Source organism: Drosophila arizonae, chromosome 4 (genome assembly GCF_054131065.1).
Source record: "Drosophila arizonae isolate 15081-1271.41 chromosome 4, UAZ_ARI_1.0, whole genome shotgun sequence".
NCBI lineage: Eukaryota > Metazoa > Arthropoda > Insecta > Diptera > Drosophilidae > Drosophila > Drosophila arizonae.
Window position 1 is genome coordinate 15,470,554 of NC_142924.1, and position 16,711 is coordinate 15,487,264.

The 16,711-nt window shown below is 42.3% G+C and overlaps 3 protein-coding genes across 5 annotated transcripts in view; all 3 read left to right on the forward strand.

The window, feature by feature from the left end:
- SPoCk (secretory pathway calcium atpase) overlaps window positions 1–11,255 on the forward strand; it is a 57,920-nt gene extending 46,665 nt beyond the window's left edge. For all 3 annotated transcript variants that reach the window (XM_089467530.1, XM_089467532.1, XM_089467531.1), the window contains 3 exons: window positions 850–2,563; window positions 9,840–10,155; window positions 10,475–11,255. In XM_089467530.1, coding sequence (XP_089323656.1) covers window positions 850–2,563; window positions 9,840–10,155; window positions 10,475–11,174 — 2,730 coding nt within the window. In that variant the 3' untranslated portion in view covers window positions 11,175–11,255. The remainder of the gene's footprint in view (window positions 1–849; window positions 2,564–9,839; window positions 10,156–10,474) is intronic.
- Window positions 11,256–15,054: 3,799 nt separating this feature from the next.
- On the forward strand, window positions 15,055–15,687 carry LOC149269187 (uncharacterized). Its single transcript, XM_089467061.1, has one exon. The coding sequence runs from the start codon at window positions 15,055–15,057 to the stop codon at window positions 15,685–15,687; it is 633 nt and encodes a 210-aa protein (XP_089323187.1).
- Window positions 15,688–15,827: 140 nt separating this feature from the next.
- On the forward strand, window positions 15,828–16,679 carry LOC149269188 (uncharacterized). The gene has a single exon (XM_089467558.1). It carries the CDS (start codon window positions 15,931–15,933, stop codon window positions 16,492–16,494), a length of 564 nt encoding a protein of 187 aa, XP_089323684.1. The 5' UTR covers window positions 15,828–15,930; the 3' UTR covers window positions 16,495–16,679.
- Window positions 16,680–16,711: the final 32 nt, after the last annotated feature.

The window sequence follows — 16,711 nt, forward strand, 5'->3', positions numbered from 1 at the left end:
CAATACCCCTTTTTTTTTGGGGGGAAAAAAGGGAGCGACATCTATGAAAAAATATGAAGAGCACAAAAAATGGAATTAAAATAAGAAATGTTTTTAATGCCAGGAAGTCACGTATTCAGCCATTTGCTTGTCGAAATCACGAGTGGGTGGCAATTTAACTGACGCCAACTCCTGCTGGACATGACAGCTGCAGTCGGAGACGAAAGGGATGAGAGAGTGGGAGAGAGACAGAGCGAGAGGGAGAGCAGCTCATGTGGAAAAGGGGCTTGGGGGTTCTGGGGGCTTTGTCTGTCTGGCTTTGTGCAGCGGCATGAATGATTACAAACTTGTTGACGAGTGCAAATTAGCTGCAAGTGGCGAAAGAGCTGCGATGGGGAAATGCGAGCTGTTGTCAGGCGATGCCAGCTGTGCGGTCAGAAGGAACTCGAAACGAAGAGCCTGCCGAAAGAAAAATCAATAATATTTGGAAGAGAGTTGGAGAGTTGAAAACAAAACTTAGTTAAGGAAAAGGTCTTCTATGCAGAGTGACAAATGGTAGGCAGGAAGGGAGGGTTTATGAGGAAGGAAACGCAATTATGATTTATATTATATAAATTAATTGTAGGATGTCTAGTGTGAGGTGTTTCTACATAGTTTCCTTGCTCACATGGCTAATAAGTTTATTTTGCTATAAATATCTCTTAGGCTTAAGTCTTTAAAATAATAATAAACTATTAACCGTATTTATAACTAACCCACATCCATATTTACATCACTATGCAACACTATATTAACCATTCTTTAACACATCTTTTCCTCTGTATACTTTTCACTCAAATAACAACTCTTTCTGTTTCTCATTTCCCTCAGACGGGTCTAACCCTAACGCCCGAAATGCTGCTCTCTACCTCCGAGTCTTCGACGCACAGCGCCTCTGAGGTAGCGGGACGTCTGCAGGTTGATGTGCGCACCGGCTTGAAGTGGACTGAGGCGAAATATCGTGCCAAGATCATTGGGCACAATGAGCTCAATGTCATCGAGGAGGATCCCACCTGGAAGAAGTACATTGAGCAGTTCAGGAATCCTCTGATTTTGCTGCTGCTGGGCTCTGCCCTCGTCTCGGTCATTATGAAACAGTTCGACGATGCCGTCAGCATAACCATAGCCATTCTCATTGTGGTGACGGTGGCCTTCATACAGGAGTATCGCTCCGAGAAGAGTCTCGAGGAGCTGAAGAAGCTGGTGCCGCCAGAGTGCCACTGCCTGCGCGAGGGTCGCCTCGACACGTTTCTGGCCCGCGAGCTGGTGCCCGGCGATGTGGTTTACCTAAATGTGGGCGATCGTGTGCCCGCCGATGTGCGTCTCTTCGATGCCGTCGATCTGTCCATTGACGAGAGTAGCTTCACTGGCGAAACGGAGCCGGCGCGCAAGATCACCGATGTCCTGCTGAACAACACGAACGTCAAGGATCACAGCAACATGAAGAACATCGCGTTCATGGGCACCCTGGTGCGCTGCGGCAACGGCAAGGGCATCGTGGTCAGCACCGGCGAGCGCAGCGAATTCGGCGAGGTCTTCAAGATGATGCAGGCCGAGGAGGCGCCCAAGACGCCGCTGCAGAAGTCGATGGACATTCTCGGGGCCCAGCTGAGCTTCTACTCGTTTCTCATCATTGGCGTCATCATGCTGCTCGGCTGGCTGCAGGGCAAGCCGCTCTCCGAGATGTTCAACATCAGCGTCTCGCTGGCCGTGGCCGCCATACCCGAGGGTCTGCCCATTGTGGTCACCGTCACCCTGGCCCTGGGCGTCATGCGCATGGCCAAGCGGAACTCGATTGTCAAGAAACTGCCGACGGTGGAGACCCTGGGCTGTGTCAATGTCATCTGCTCGGACAAGACGGGCACGTTGACCAAAAACGAAATGACCGCCACAATCATCATTACCTCCGATGGCTACATGGCGGACGTGACTGGCGCCGGCTACAACGACCAGGGCGAAATCCACATTCGGCACTGCAACAACGTGGAGATGGCCAAAACGAACATCACGAACCTCCTCGAGATTGGCGCCGTCTGCAACAATGCCTACATCCAGAACGGCACGCTCCTCGGCCAGCCGACAGAGGGCGCCCTGGTGGCTGTTGCCATGAAGAACGGCATGTATGCCACGGCCGAGAACTATGTGCGCATTCAGGAGTATCCTTTCAGCTCCGAGCAGAAGATGATGGCCGTCAAGTGCATACACAAGTACAACAACAACAAGGAGGAGATCTTCTTCGCCAAGGGCGCCCTGGAGACCCTGCTGCCCCAATGCACCAAATACCAATTTGGCACCCAGACGGTGCCGCTCACCAAACAGAACGAGGCCGAGTTCTTGGCCGAGGCCTATGAGATCGGGCGCAAGGGTCTGCGCGTGCTGGCCCTGGCCAAGGGCAAATCGATGCAGGATCTAATCTATTGCGGCCTGGTGGGCATCACCGATCCGCCGCGCCCCCTGGTCCGGGAGTCCATTGAGCTGCTGATGCAGAGCGGCGTGCGCGTCAAGATGGTCACCGGCGATGCCCAGGAGACGGCAATGGCTATTGGTGAGTCGAAGTTGCGATAGATAAATATAATATAGCACAGTCTGGCAGTCTAGGACTCTAAGGTTACAGATTTATCATCCTGTCAATTAGCTGCACGATTTCGCTCTCTGCTTCGGCTAAAAATCGTTTATGTTGCCCTCCCCCCGCCCGCCCCTTCATCGTGCTCCGGCAAACTTTTTGCCTAATTCAATTCAAATGCGAGATAAGCCAACAAATTATCCCTGCTGAGCTGTCAGATTCGCTTTCTTTCCCTGGGCCATTGCCGCAAACTTAAAACTCAATTAAAAACTCGTTTCGGTTATGCTCATGTTTGGCCACAATTTGTTGGCTTTAACTTAAGCACCGAAACTATGCAAATAAATTTGTCCACGCTGCGTAATTCAAAGTGGCAGCCAGCCGCGCCACGCCCACAAGTGCGCCGCCCTCAACAAATCAGCACAATTTATGCGAGGCCTAGCCGGGCCGGAGCGGACCGTGTTCCTCTCAAGACTGGACGATGCACGAGTATGATGTATGCTATGCATGTCTGACTGAGACTCCAAAGTCAAGGGTCACACACACACTCACACACGCACACGCACGCACACAATGCCAGTCAGCTATTCCGTCCTGCCGGACAGCCTAAAAGTATGCAAACAGAATTAATTAACCATGTCAGTTGAAGAGCTGCTCAAAGTTTTGAGCCTCCAGACTCCTGCCTCCTGCATGCAGTCTCCTGCCTAGTCTCCTGCTTCCAGCTGGCAGCTCTTAGCTAGCTCAGTCCCAGCGAATTTCAGTTGAAGTTTCTTAGTTTGGGATGCACTTGGGAGGCAGTTGCTGGCCTGGTTGCGCCCCGGGCTGCAGAGCGTATGTGACAACTGTACTCGAGCGCTTCTATTTAGTTGGCCAGCAGTGTGGCACTTGGAACTTTGCTGCGAAAGTTGCATAACATTTTAGCCAGCCAAGTGCAAAGTGCTTGCCTAAGCTGATGACAACTGGAATGCACTTTGAGCGCAACTTTTTCATTAACTACAAGGATCTTAAGTTTAACCATATACGTATAAATACAAGTGCTTAAATAGAAACCGCCAACGAGCCGTTTGAGGCATGCTACGAAAAATGTGCAAAAACTTGAAGAATTTACACTGCAAGAAAAAACGTTGTGCATGAAAAGGAAATATGAAATGCTAGATGTTCTTCCTATTTGTTAACTAGAAACTCTATTAGCAAAAGTTTTTGCTTTTTGATACACGACATGATAACATCAGATATCATGTCAGCTTGTTTGAGTCTTGCGAGCTATAACTAAATTTGGCGGAGTGTAAAATGAAATGCGGCAAGGCGAACGCAGCAAATTGGAAAAGATACCGCACAAAGCGCGCAACAAGCAGCAGGTCGCAAAATAAAATACCAAAAAAAAAAAAAAAAATGGGAAGAGATGAATCAAGGAAGATGGAAAATGGAAAATAAAAAGGGGGAAAAAAGGTACAGGAAGCTAGCACAGGTAGCGATTTTCTTTTGCTGTTGTCCTGGCGCCCGCAGGGCGTATAGACCCGACCCACATCTAATATCCTGCGACGCACAGCAGCAGCAGCAGGTGCAGGTGCAGGAGCAGGAGCAAGAGCAGGAGTCGGAGCACCAGAAGTATCTGAAGCATCAGCAGCCGCATCGTCGGTCGCTGAAATAATTAACTGTGGCTCCAAACGCCCCATCGTCATCGTCAGCGTCAGCGTCATCGTCAGGACTCATCACCATCAACATCAGAATCACCTTTACCATCATCGTCATCATTTTGGTCTGCTGCGAGCAGGAATTCATCAACATGGACATCAACTGCGACTCCACCTCCAGCCACCTGCCAACCTCTGGCTACACAAAGCTCGTCTGCATTGAAAAAACTTCAATACACTTTGCCAACAATTCGCTGATGTACTCATGCAAGGGGTATATGAAGTTTTTCGGTTAGTTTGTAACATGATTAAGCTGTGGTCAATTGAGTTAAATGAAATTAGCAAAGATAATCCTAAATTATGCTCAACTAGAGCTGTTGAGGATGACCTGCTTAGGCGCAGCCAACTTAACAGCTTGCCTCAAGTGCAGCCAACTTAATAATGCATCAAGTGGCAAATATGAATAAACCTGAAAATTAATATGGATTTTATCTATTGCTGGGCTAGACTAAAAGAGCATTTCAGCTAGTCTCATTTTGTACGTAATCTCTTTTTTTCGCTTTTCTACTTTGCTCTTTTGAATAACAGCATAATTATAGAATGGGCGAGTTCCAGTGGGGGATAGATGGGGGCAAAATAACTGAATTTGATTTAAAGCCTCTGGCTACAGACCTGCATATTGATTGAAATTTGACGTTCAAATTGTAAATGAGTTTCCGCTCTGCTCGTCTCCTGCCTCCCCTTGTCCGCCTGTCTCCCTGTTCCCCTGTTGCCTCCGACTAGCTGCTATTATAAAGATCCCCAAAATCGGCTTATGGCATATGCTCAAACTAATTGGCCGCTAGCTGGGCGCTCCTCAACTGCTGCTGTCCGTTGTCCGTTGTCTGTTGTCTGTTGTCTAGTTGCTGACCGACCGGTTGAAGTAATCCTCACTAATTTGTTGTTCACGTATGCCCGTATATATATATATATATGACTAAGTGTACGACCAAGGACGATGACTGCATGCAGACAGCCGGACAGATAGTGAAATAGATAGGTAGGTAAATAGACAGACGGACAGCTGAGGCAGAGTTAATTGAGTTGGTGTATTTCATTTTCAATTTGGTTGCCAATTATGTTGCCTGTTTTGTCGTTGGCCGACTCCTGCTTTACGGCTAATTTAATTTGTGGCTTGCTTAACTGGCTCAAGCACTGGCTCAGGTTTTGACTTTCGTTAAGCCATGTCTGACCGCAATCGAAGTGTGAATTTATCATGATTTTCCCTGGAATTAATTCACTCGAGACTTGCAATGCTTTGCTTAACTAAAAGTTCGAGTGAGTAAAGCGCAGCAGTTGGTTAGAGTTGGAGCAGAGCTTCATGCAGCTGAATACAACTTTTCTCTTGCTCTTTACATTCAGCTTCATATAGGTAGAGTATGAGAAAGGCTCTGCACCATCTCACGGTCTAACTTCAACTGGAGCTCTACTGCTCTAGACTCTAGCCTCTAAGCTCTTCAGTTCCACACAGCTCTCTTTTTACTCTCTAAGCTCTGCCAGTTATCTACTCTAGCTGCAGCTCATCTAGTCAAACTTTTGGCGCTCAACCAATTTACACTTGATTTAATTATTTAATTGAATATATATTGCTGAGCAGTGCTGAGCTCTGCATTGAGCAGAGTTCATAAAATCACATTTACATTGCATGGAGTGCAATTGGACTGTTTGATGTGGGAGAGCGCAGCATTGGCTGACGAAGAGCTTGCAGGCACGTCTTGGTAGACAATTAGGGGAAAAGCATGTTTGAGCAGCTGCTAAGCCCCCCGATCAAATCTTAATCAATGCCACATATCCGGACCCGAGTCACGCCCGCTCAGCTCTGGCTGTGAACAGCCTTTGATTCGCTTCCCTCAAACTTGACACATATCCAATTAGCGAAGTGCATTTGCAAATGCAGTTGTAATCCACTGGCAGAGCACAGCTCCAGCTCCAACGACAGCATCCAGCTCCAGCTCCAGCTCCAACTCAGACACTCTGGGGTGTATTGTGCTTGCACATCAATCGCTGTTTAACAAGAAGGTGGTGCAGGAGCAGGAGCAGGAGCAGGAGCAGGAGGAGCAGAGGGCAACCTCAGCGGAAGACGTAGATAATCACACAGCGATTGCCATGGCAGCCGGAAGCATCAAGTGGGAGGAAGTCAAAAGTCATCAGCAGCAGCAGCGGGAGCAGCAGCAGCAGCAGCAGCGGCAGCGGCAGCATCTGCAGAGTTGAAAGAATTGTCACGTATACGAAAGTCGCTTAATAAACAAGCAGAGGGCATGGCATAGCTCCGACTTCCCTTCGATAGAGCGCATCAGGCAGCTACTCGACCGATTTAAATGCAAATGTCACAAACAGTTGGTGTGAGACACTTGCACACATACATATGCACAGAGAGAGAGAGAGAGAGAGAGAGAGAGATAGAATGAGAGAGAGAGAGAGGCTAGACACACAGAGGCACAGAGACAAACACTGAGATATACAACAAAACATACTTCATACATACACACACCACACACATACATATCCCAATGCACACACACACACACATACACACTCAAGTCCACAATTTTCCATTACGAAATGGAAGAATTTCTCTTGCATCGAGCTTTTCTTCAGCTTTGGGTTTTCAGATGCCGATTTTCTTTTTGTTTTTATATTTTCCCTGCTGATATTTTTGCTGCTTTGATTTTGGTGCTTGAGCAGCTGCTGGCAACAGTGAGTTGCGCTTGTTGCATGCCTCGCTCGCTCGCTCGCTTCATATTTTCATAAACTTGGCCAACGTCATTTTCAAGCGGCAACTTTTGCCTTTTTGGCCCGGCTCGCTGGCAAAAGTTTCGGCTCTAATCCGCTTTTGGCCTGCGGTTTTGCTGCGACAAATTTTTTGTTGCCTTATTTTATTTTATTTTAATAAAAAACTCTACAAAGTTTCGCCTAGCAGCGACAACAACAACAACTTTTATGGGTTGCATGAAATTTTGTCATGCACATTTTAATGCCAGGAGGCATTTATCAAAACCATAAACAAACTTTAAAATTTGACAAATTTTTTGATTATGTTTTGTTTTGTTGTTGGTTGTTGGTTGCCTGTTTCAATGTATTGATAGCTGGTTATTTGTTGTGCCCGCATCTGTTCATATAGAATATGATTTTATTTATTTTGATGTTCACTAATGTCTTTTTAAGGCATTTATAATGACACGCCTCTCTCTCTCTCTCTCTCTCTTTCTCTCTCTCTCTCTCTCTTTCTGGCAGCTTGTTTTGTTATTATTTTTAACCACATCTCTCGCATAAAAAAGTGATGAATGGCTTTGCCTTTTGTTGAAAATGTTGTACATGCATAATGCATGCATATTTTCGCTTTGATCAAACTTTTACGCCAATATATAATAAACAGCCTCTTTGACCAACTCAAACAAAAAAAAAAAACAAAGATAAATAAATAAAAAATAAAATCAGATATTAATAATATACATTTTATATACGTATTTTTATGCAATTTGTTGTTGGGCTTCGTAAAGGTCAGAGGTCGCAGGTCGCAGCTCGCCTTTGTCATCGGCCAGAAATTGAAAATGCATTTGCAATTGCATTTATTTGTTGTTTCTTTCTGCTGGCCACATCAATTCTGTGTGCGGATTGACAATATTTGCAGATTATGCGCAATCTTTTGTTTGTGTGCCGTTGATAGGTTTTGCGGTCAATGGGGAAAATGTATGCTGCAGGTGAGAAAACCTGCGGGTGCACAGGTGTGTGAGGTGTGTGGCGTCCTCTGATGGCAAATGACACAGCGATTTATGGCAGCTGATTGGCAATTATATATATTTATATATAGTCATAGCTTGAGGCTCGCGCTGAGAACCATAAAAATCTCCCTCCATATGAATTTACATATTTTTTACGTGGCCATAAATGAATATTGCAAAAAATGTTCAAACTATGTAAGCAAAAAATATCTTAAAGGTGCTAAAAATTTACAAAAAATAAAAGAAATATAAAAAATATATATATACATATATGCAAGTTATGCCTCAGCCATAAGCATGACTAGCAAATACCCTGTAGGGGCAAACCTAATTGCAGCTTAACTGCAGCTTACGCTGTTTACTCTAGCAACAACAACTCAGCTGCGCTTTATATTTTAATCTTGTCAAACTGTTGTGCTTGAGCAACCCCTTCTCTCGTCCCGCAGGCCTTCAGGGTATGGGCAATATGAAAATAGCGTATAAAAAATGCAGAATGAATTTGCTGGATGGCCAAGTAAACTATTTGCATGAAAACGGACGAATAGATTGGGTGGGGCTGGGTCGTTACAGTGGTTGGGGTGGTGCGGTGGTGCGGTGGGTGGCGTCATAAAATGGCAACCGCCAACTGCTTGGCGAAGAAAATTGCGCGCATTCAAGTTTTGCATTAATTTTAATTTAGAAGCGAAAGGACCAAAAGAAGATGAAACAGTTGATAGACGCTTACAGCGGGGCAGAGGGGGGCTGAGCTAGCACCATTTCCTGGCTCGTGCTGCTGCTGCTGCTGCTGCTGTAGTAGAATGTGGCTGGCAAAAGATATAGCCCGGTAGCAGTAGCAATGCTGCTTTTAATTGTCTCTGGGCGCCAGGACGAGAAACAGGACCAGAGACCAGGACACTGCAGCAGCAGCGGCAGCAGTTGAGCTGTTGTTGGCGCTGATGAGTGTGAAGACGACGCTGAATGCGTTTTAATTACGTTCTCTTTTTTGCTCATTTTACTGCACATTTTTGCAGCATTGTGTGTGCTCGTTGCTGTTGGTGTTGTTGCTGTTGTTGCTGTTGTTGTTGTTATTTACTTCAGTGCGCTTTCGTTTAAAATTTTATACAAACAGGACAAGAGATTGTCCTCGCACTTGCCAAGACAAATACGCGGGCGCCATAATGAAAAATGGCGATGCGACTTTTGCAAAACATCCTTTTGTTGTTCATATTACTGCTCCTGCTCCTGCTGCTGCTGTTCCTACTCCTGCTGCTCCTGCTGTTGTTGTTGTTGTTCTCTCTAACAGCTGCTGCTCCCTAGCGTACTTCATAAATGCACAAAAAAAAAAACAAACAAACACAAACGGCCAAAAGGGAGACTCCAAGGGGAAATGCCAGAACAGAGGAATTGGGGATTTCCTTAACTCGCGCCGTGCCTTTTGAAGTTTTTCATCACGTTGATTCACAATTGAATTTTGAGCAGCGTCCCGCACAAATTAACAATTGTTTGTGCTGCTTTTTCGTTTTTCGTTTGCTCTTGGCTTTGAATTTAAGTTTTTGCAGCATCAAACGCATTCCCAACTCGAACTGGAACTCCAACTCGAGCTCCAACTCCCGCTTTTAATTCAACTCCTCCCCGCTGGCTAGCCTGTTGCTCAGAGTCAATTGCTTGGAAAATGCAATGAAAAGCGATTTAGTTAGCTTTGGCAAGCAGAGCAGCCAAGGAATTACCTGTGGAATAACACGTAACTTGGCTAAAGAGTCAGCCAGAGAGAGAGAGAGAGAGAGAGAGAGAGGGAGTTTCTTTAAGTCTAGTTCAGCTTTGGGCATAATAAATGATGATGACTTAATATGAGTTTAACATTTCCTCAACCGTTTCATCTCATTGCAGCTAGTCTCATTGGCATTGATACCATTCACCACCAGACGCTCTCCGGCCAGGAAATCGATCAACTGAACGAGCATCAGCTGGACAAGGTGGCCAACAATGTCAGCGTCTTCTACCGCGTCTCGCCGCGCCACAAGCTCGAGATTGTCAAGTCGCTGCAGCGCACCGGCAATATTGTGGGCATGACTGGCGATGGCGTCAACGACGGCGTCGCCCTCAAGAAGGCGGACATTGGCATTGCCATGGGCAAGAATGGCACGGACGTATGCAAGGAGGCCGCTGACATGATCCTGGTCAATGACGATTTTCACACAATCATGTGAGTAGATATGCAAGACCAGAGTAGCAATGAGACAAGAGCTGAGAGTGAGTTTGAGGTAGATTAAATGTGAAGGTAAAAGAGCTTAAAACAATTTAAACTCTTAGTTGATTGAAATCGCATTAGAGTTTCAAACTCAATTGACAATAGCTTAACGTGGAATTTGCTTGTCTTAAACACTTTAAAATCTCATATTTGGTTTCCTCAAGTTGAACTCTATTCAGCAAAGACTCTAATACCATTCATCATAATCAGCTCTTGTCTTTTGCTAGCTCTCATTGCAAATCCGATTTATTAATCGCCTTTCATTTTCTTGCAGCGCTGCCATTGAGGAGGGCAAAGGCATCTTCTATAATATTAGGAACTTTGTGCGATTTCAGTTGAGCACCTCGATTGCGGCGCTGGCATTGATCGCGCTGGCCACGTTGATGGACATTGCCAATCCACTGAATGCGATGCAGATACTCTGGATCAATATCATAATGGATGGACCGCCGGCACAGTCGCTGGGCGTGGAGCCCGTCGATCATGATGTGCTCAAGCAGAAGCCGCGCAACGTCAAGCAGCCGATGATCACGAAATCTGTGGTGGTCAATGTGCTGCTGAGCGCCAGCATCATTGTGCTGGGCACGCTGTGGGTGTTCCAGCGCGAGATGGCCGACGGCACGCTGGGCAAGACGAAGCGGGATACGACCATGACATTCACGTGCTTTGTGTTCTTCGACATGTTCAATGCGCTCTCCTGTCGCTCGCAGACGAAGAGTGTCTTCACCATTGGGCTGACCACCAATCGGATGTTCCTGCTGGCCGTTGCCTTCTCGATCATTGGCCAAATGCTTGTCGTCTATTTTCCGCCGCTGCAAATGGTATTCCAAACGGAGGCGCTCACCGCCTACGACATACTCTTTTTGGTCACGCTCACCTCCTCTGTGCTCGTTGTCTCTGAGATAAAGAAGTGGTTCGAGCGCTCCTTGGAGCGCAAAATGTACAGCACCCGATCCGAGTTGGACTTTGTATGACAAAACGCAAGCGCTAGAGCTGAGTTGCACCCAAAAGCCGAGTAAATTAAATAATAACAAAACAAAAGAAAAAAAAAAAAACCACAAAAAAATAGCAAAACTATGCAAAAACCAAGTGAGGAGCGTGGCAGCGTAAACGGAAGAGCGAAAGAGACCGAGCGGAAATTAGCGAAAAAAGTGTGTTTAATTTTACATTTGACTTAGTCAGCGCCAAATAAAACTACCAACCCATCCACAAATTAGCAAACAACAACTAAAATTAACAAAAAAAAAAACAAAATCAACAAAATAGAAAAAAGAAAATCACACAAGCCAAAATCAAGAAGAAAATTACAGCCATCAAAATGCAGATAGAAACGAGTTCTCAATGGGAAAATTGGCATTCGTTGAAAATATTTGATCGATCCTGGCAATTCCAAAACGATTTCTCGTATGTAACATTTGGTATCAAAATTTCATGTTATATTTCGTGCTGCGTCTCATTGATTGATTTGCATAATGTATAATTTTAATTTGATAACTTTAAAATTTCTAATTTTGTAAGTAGACGAATTCGTAGTTTGTATTTCATTTGTATAATTGAGTTTTAAGTTTGCGCAACAACAAAAACATCTATTGAAGCATTGCTTCGAGTTCTTTATAAATCAAAAACAAACAACAAAAAAACACACACACAAATCTCTGTATATCTCAGCGCATCCAAATTATATTTGTATTATTTATGAATTTTTCGAGTTGCAGTCCAAGTTGAAGAGCCTGGCAAATCCGAAAACTGAAAACTAAATTGAAATCTTTTCCATTTACACGCGTTAGTTATTTAATTATTTTGTAATTTAAGGTCGTATCAAAGTGTTTAATATTCTGCTGGAGAGTATCTGTAAAACATTTTAATGTGATATTATTTTAAGCACATCCAAAACGAGCAATATTTCACACACACACACCTATATATATATATTATTTTTAAACATTTCAATCTTATTATGACTTGAATTTGCTCTTTAGCTAAACACAGGTATTTTAAATTTGTTTTTATTTAAATAAAATATGTTTCATTCGAATCAAATCAGTTTTCTGCTTTCGTTATCAATTGATAATTAATCAAACAAATAATCAATTACCTTCTATTATCTCTCTTCCAACAGCAGCATCCCAGCAATAAGTCAATTCAATTCGATTCGGCGGCAGCTGCATTCAGTTAATTAAATACATTCCCGACAAAATGTAAAATGAAATGTGCAACAAGAGTAGCGGGGAGAACGCAAAGCGTAGCAAATGGTTTTTTTTTTTTAATAATTTTGTTAATTAATTTATTCGGTAATTCGAGCAACTACAAAAACAACTCTAGCGCGTGAGGCGAAATTTATGAAGATATTGACAACAATTTTTGAGATATGTTAAAAAGGACAATTCAAAAGAAATCCAAACAAAACAAACACAACAATTTTATTCGATATTCAAGCTCTCAACTAAGATTTGATCTTGAACGAAATTCATTTAACAAATGGAATTTATGAACAATTAACAAATAATAACAATATTGTTAGTTGCCATTATAGGGCTATTCATAGGAACAAAGCTATTTGTTTATGAACAATATTTAGGTTAACAGCAACGAGAAAGCAATAAATAAAACAATACCAAATTGATTTATAAACAGAAATACATTTTAAAAAAATATGAACAATATAAAAGAGGTTCTCAATTCAAATTTCGTAGTTTCAGTTAATCAACAATAAATTCAGAATAAAGAAACATACTTATTTAATGGTAATCAATATGAAAACAAGAAAAAGAAAATCAAATACCAAAAATGAATAATCGTTACTTAGTCAACTATCAAATGTAAACGAAATGTTCTTAAATACTTATTAATGTTCTTTAGAGCATCGAATCAATATCATGAACAGGCTATTCATATCATCACAGCTCAGCATATGCCCAGCATCCAATTGATGGGAGATATTTTGAACAGTTAGTTACACAGCGCACCGGAGCACCATTTCTTCTACTATATATACATATGGCATATATCTGGAATCGTTTTACCAGTTAGGACGGAGGAGGGGGAGAGTAGTCGATGCATATCACACATTTGTACTTCAGGGACAGAGAGGCTGCTTGGCTACTTGGTCTTTGATCGCTCGCACTTTGAAACATCTATTTGCACTTTTCGGCAGTTTGTCGATCGAATAATCAATTTCTCGATTTAAAACAAAATTCGTATACTTTAATGGACCAAGCATAAATATTTATTGCAATTATTTATAACCGACGCGTATCACACACGTACACACACACTAACACGCGAACAGCAAGCTGCACACACTCATATATCATGGCAAAGAAAACAAACAAAAAAAAAAAAAAAAAAAAAATGAAAAATCTATAAAAATAAAATCGAAAAAAAAAAAAAATGAATTGAATATTTAAACTAAATTTAATGGCATCATCCTAAAGTCTCTGAAAATCATAATCCACGAATCATACGATCCACACACAAAGTACACAAAACATCTCATCCACAATGGTAACAATAATTAGTAAACTAAGTGTATTTAATTAATTAACAATTGCATATGTGAATGTCTGAATAATAACATGAATTAAATTATTAGTGGAATATTAGCAAACACTACTATATTTACTATATGTATGTGTATTTGTATCTGTTGAAAATGCAGAATTTGACGGATGCGAAGGCAAAATATAATTGTCGCTTGCTAAACTAACTAAAATGGAAAATCAAATAAATATGAACTATTTATGAATAATATTATATGAAACTATATTAAATAATATAAACTTCATCATATGCTATGTGTAAATGTCTAAAACTAGCTACACAGCGAATTTCTAACAAAAGCTAATCTATTCTATCTGTTTTGTTTCCATCTGAATGTATTTCAATTAACGCTCAAAAATATATATATGGCCTTTCGATTTCTGCTCTATCTAATAGATCCTATCTATTTGAATTAGTTAATTGACTTGCGTGTCATGTACAAATCAAAGGAATTTCTATATTTTGGCTATTTCTAAAAAATTCAAAGATGATAAAAACTATAAAAAACTATGTCTAACTGTGCTATTAAATGTAAGCTTATATAATATACATAGACAAATATCCATACTAGCGCTAAAAAGAAATATATAAAAAAAAACCTAATGAAAAACTGAATATTTTCGAACATTTCCCACATTTAAAAACTTGTTTTCATTTCTGTTTCTAATATCTTTCCACCTAAATCTATATCTCTTAACTAACGCGAAATGATTTGCAAACTTAGCCTGAAAACTAAACTGCTAATTAAAAAAAGGAAATTTCAATAATTTCCCATTTTAGTTATCATAAATTGCGCTCTACAAAAACTAAAAGCAACAAAAAATAATAATAATAACTAAATAAATTATACAACTTACAATATACGAGTATAAAATAAATTAAACCAATATATAAGTATTTATTATGTATCACCGAAAAATAAATAAACCAAAAGCAGAATGCAAATATTTACTAATAAAACTAACTTTATGTAGTACAAAAAGAAGTCTAATTAATTTCCAGAGGATTTATATTTGTATTTTACAATTTTGTGCTATGAAATGGAATGTCGTAGCAACCAGAGCTTGTCAGCCACTGTGTTAGTGCCATCTAGTGGTTACTGCTACAATTGGTGAAGTTGAGCTCAGAAGCAGCGCCATCTATGTGTGGTAAGTAATGTGCTTTGACTTTTTGACAAACGAAATCGATCAAAGTTGGCCGTAAAATGGAATAGACATTTAGAGCAAGCTACACTATCGTTTAATGAAGACACATTTTCATTTTTTCAAATTTCAAGAAATCTCTTTTGTATTTTTATACATTTTCTTTAACTACATGGACGATGACGAGGAGATTCGCGACGAGCGTTACAGCTATGTCGATACGAAGCCGTCATATAGCAGCACTGTCTTAACCGGCAACTGGTTTCAGACAAGATGCCAGGATATGCGACAGAGCAACACTGCTGTCGTGCCTTGTGTGCTGGAGGAGTGCGTTGAGCAGAAGGGATGTGAAAAGCACCTGACCACCAGCCAGGAGGCGTACTCACTGGAGGACATTCCCAGACTTGACGTATTGCGCAGCTTTGCAGAGGCGAAAGCAGATGGTTATTCCAATTATATGGGACAGCGCTCGAACTACAAGTTCATGGACTCGGAGAAATTCAATCGCAACTTTACGACCTACAATTACTTGCTGTACGAACTGTGGCCCAGAGCGCTGCGGAAGACCCGTTGTGAGCTGCTGGAGACGATGTCTGAGCAGGAGGCCGCCAAGAAGCTGGCGCAGATGCCACCGCCAGACGCACTCGATGCCTATGGTAATATAGGCTCAACGAAATTCAATCCCCATAGGTTCGATGAACCATTCTGCCCAACGCCCACCACCTACAAGGCTCAGTTCAGGGGACGCTATGGACCGCCAACCGAAAGTGCTAAAAGAAAGGATATGATTGATACACTCGGTTAACTAACTAACTAACACGATTAAATCAAATCATAACAAATTGGGCAATGTATAAACCTTTTGATAGCAATAAACTAAAATGCTTGAATATATCTAATATAAGATAAGATTGCAGTTCATATGAATCTATATATCTATGAATTTTACGTTTTCTCCCCAACATGTTTTTTCATTTTATAGCACACAGATCTTATTTAGTTCTTTGTTTCTAGTTTTTGTTATTTATTTATTTTTTTTTTTTCGTTGATGGATAATGTGGTAGTACCGCCATATGGTAAAGAGGTGTTGGTTGGCAATTGGGTGGATCGTCGCTATGCGTTCGATGAGAAGAGCAATGGCATACTGCCCGGTCTCAGCGCACTTGAGGGCTGTGAAAAGCATCTGTCGATCAGCCAGGAGTCGTACCCGGATGCAGCACAGTGGAGCGGGGATAGAATGATCTCCTTCGGGGAGGTGCGAAGGTCGCGCATGCGCAACTTCTTCGCGGGCACCACGTCCAATGTCATCTTCATAGACGATCTAACAATGAATGACAATTTCACAACTACAAACACCCTGTTCTACGAGCTGCTTCCCAAGCTCAGCCAGCAGCAGCAGCAGCACGCCAACAGCAAGTCGGAGTCCTCTGGCATACCCGAGCATCAGCATCAGCTGAATATGCTCCTGAGCTATGGCAATCTGACCAAGACCGTAGGTATTAAAAAGAATGCTCAAGTTGACAGACGCCTCGAGAAAGCGCTGCGTATGCGATCCATATACGACACATCCTACAATCACTACCCAAAGACCAGGACGGATTTTCGTACATAATAGTAAACGGTAGAACAGACTATATACTGAGGCTGTATCAAGAAGTAAACAAGTTGAAGTTGATAATAAAACGGAGCTGGGAACACAGCAAAATAGGTGTGAGGCTAGGCCAAGCGTGTGCTTATGCTTCGCATCTAGCTCCACACCTGTCTTGCTGAGTTCAAAGTTCATGTGAAATGTAATAAGGCTGTTTTGTTTCTTTTACTGTTTTTTTAAA

Excerpts from the sequence above, each read along its gene's own strand:
- LOC149269187 (XM_089467061.1), top strand. The coding sequence starts at position 15,055 with ATGGACGATGACGAGGAGATTCGCGACGAGCGTTACAGCTATGTCGAT.
- LOC149269188 (XM_089467558.1), top strand. The coding sequence starts at position 15,931 with ATGGATAATGTGGTAGTACCGCCATATGGTAAAGAGGTGTTGGTTGGC.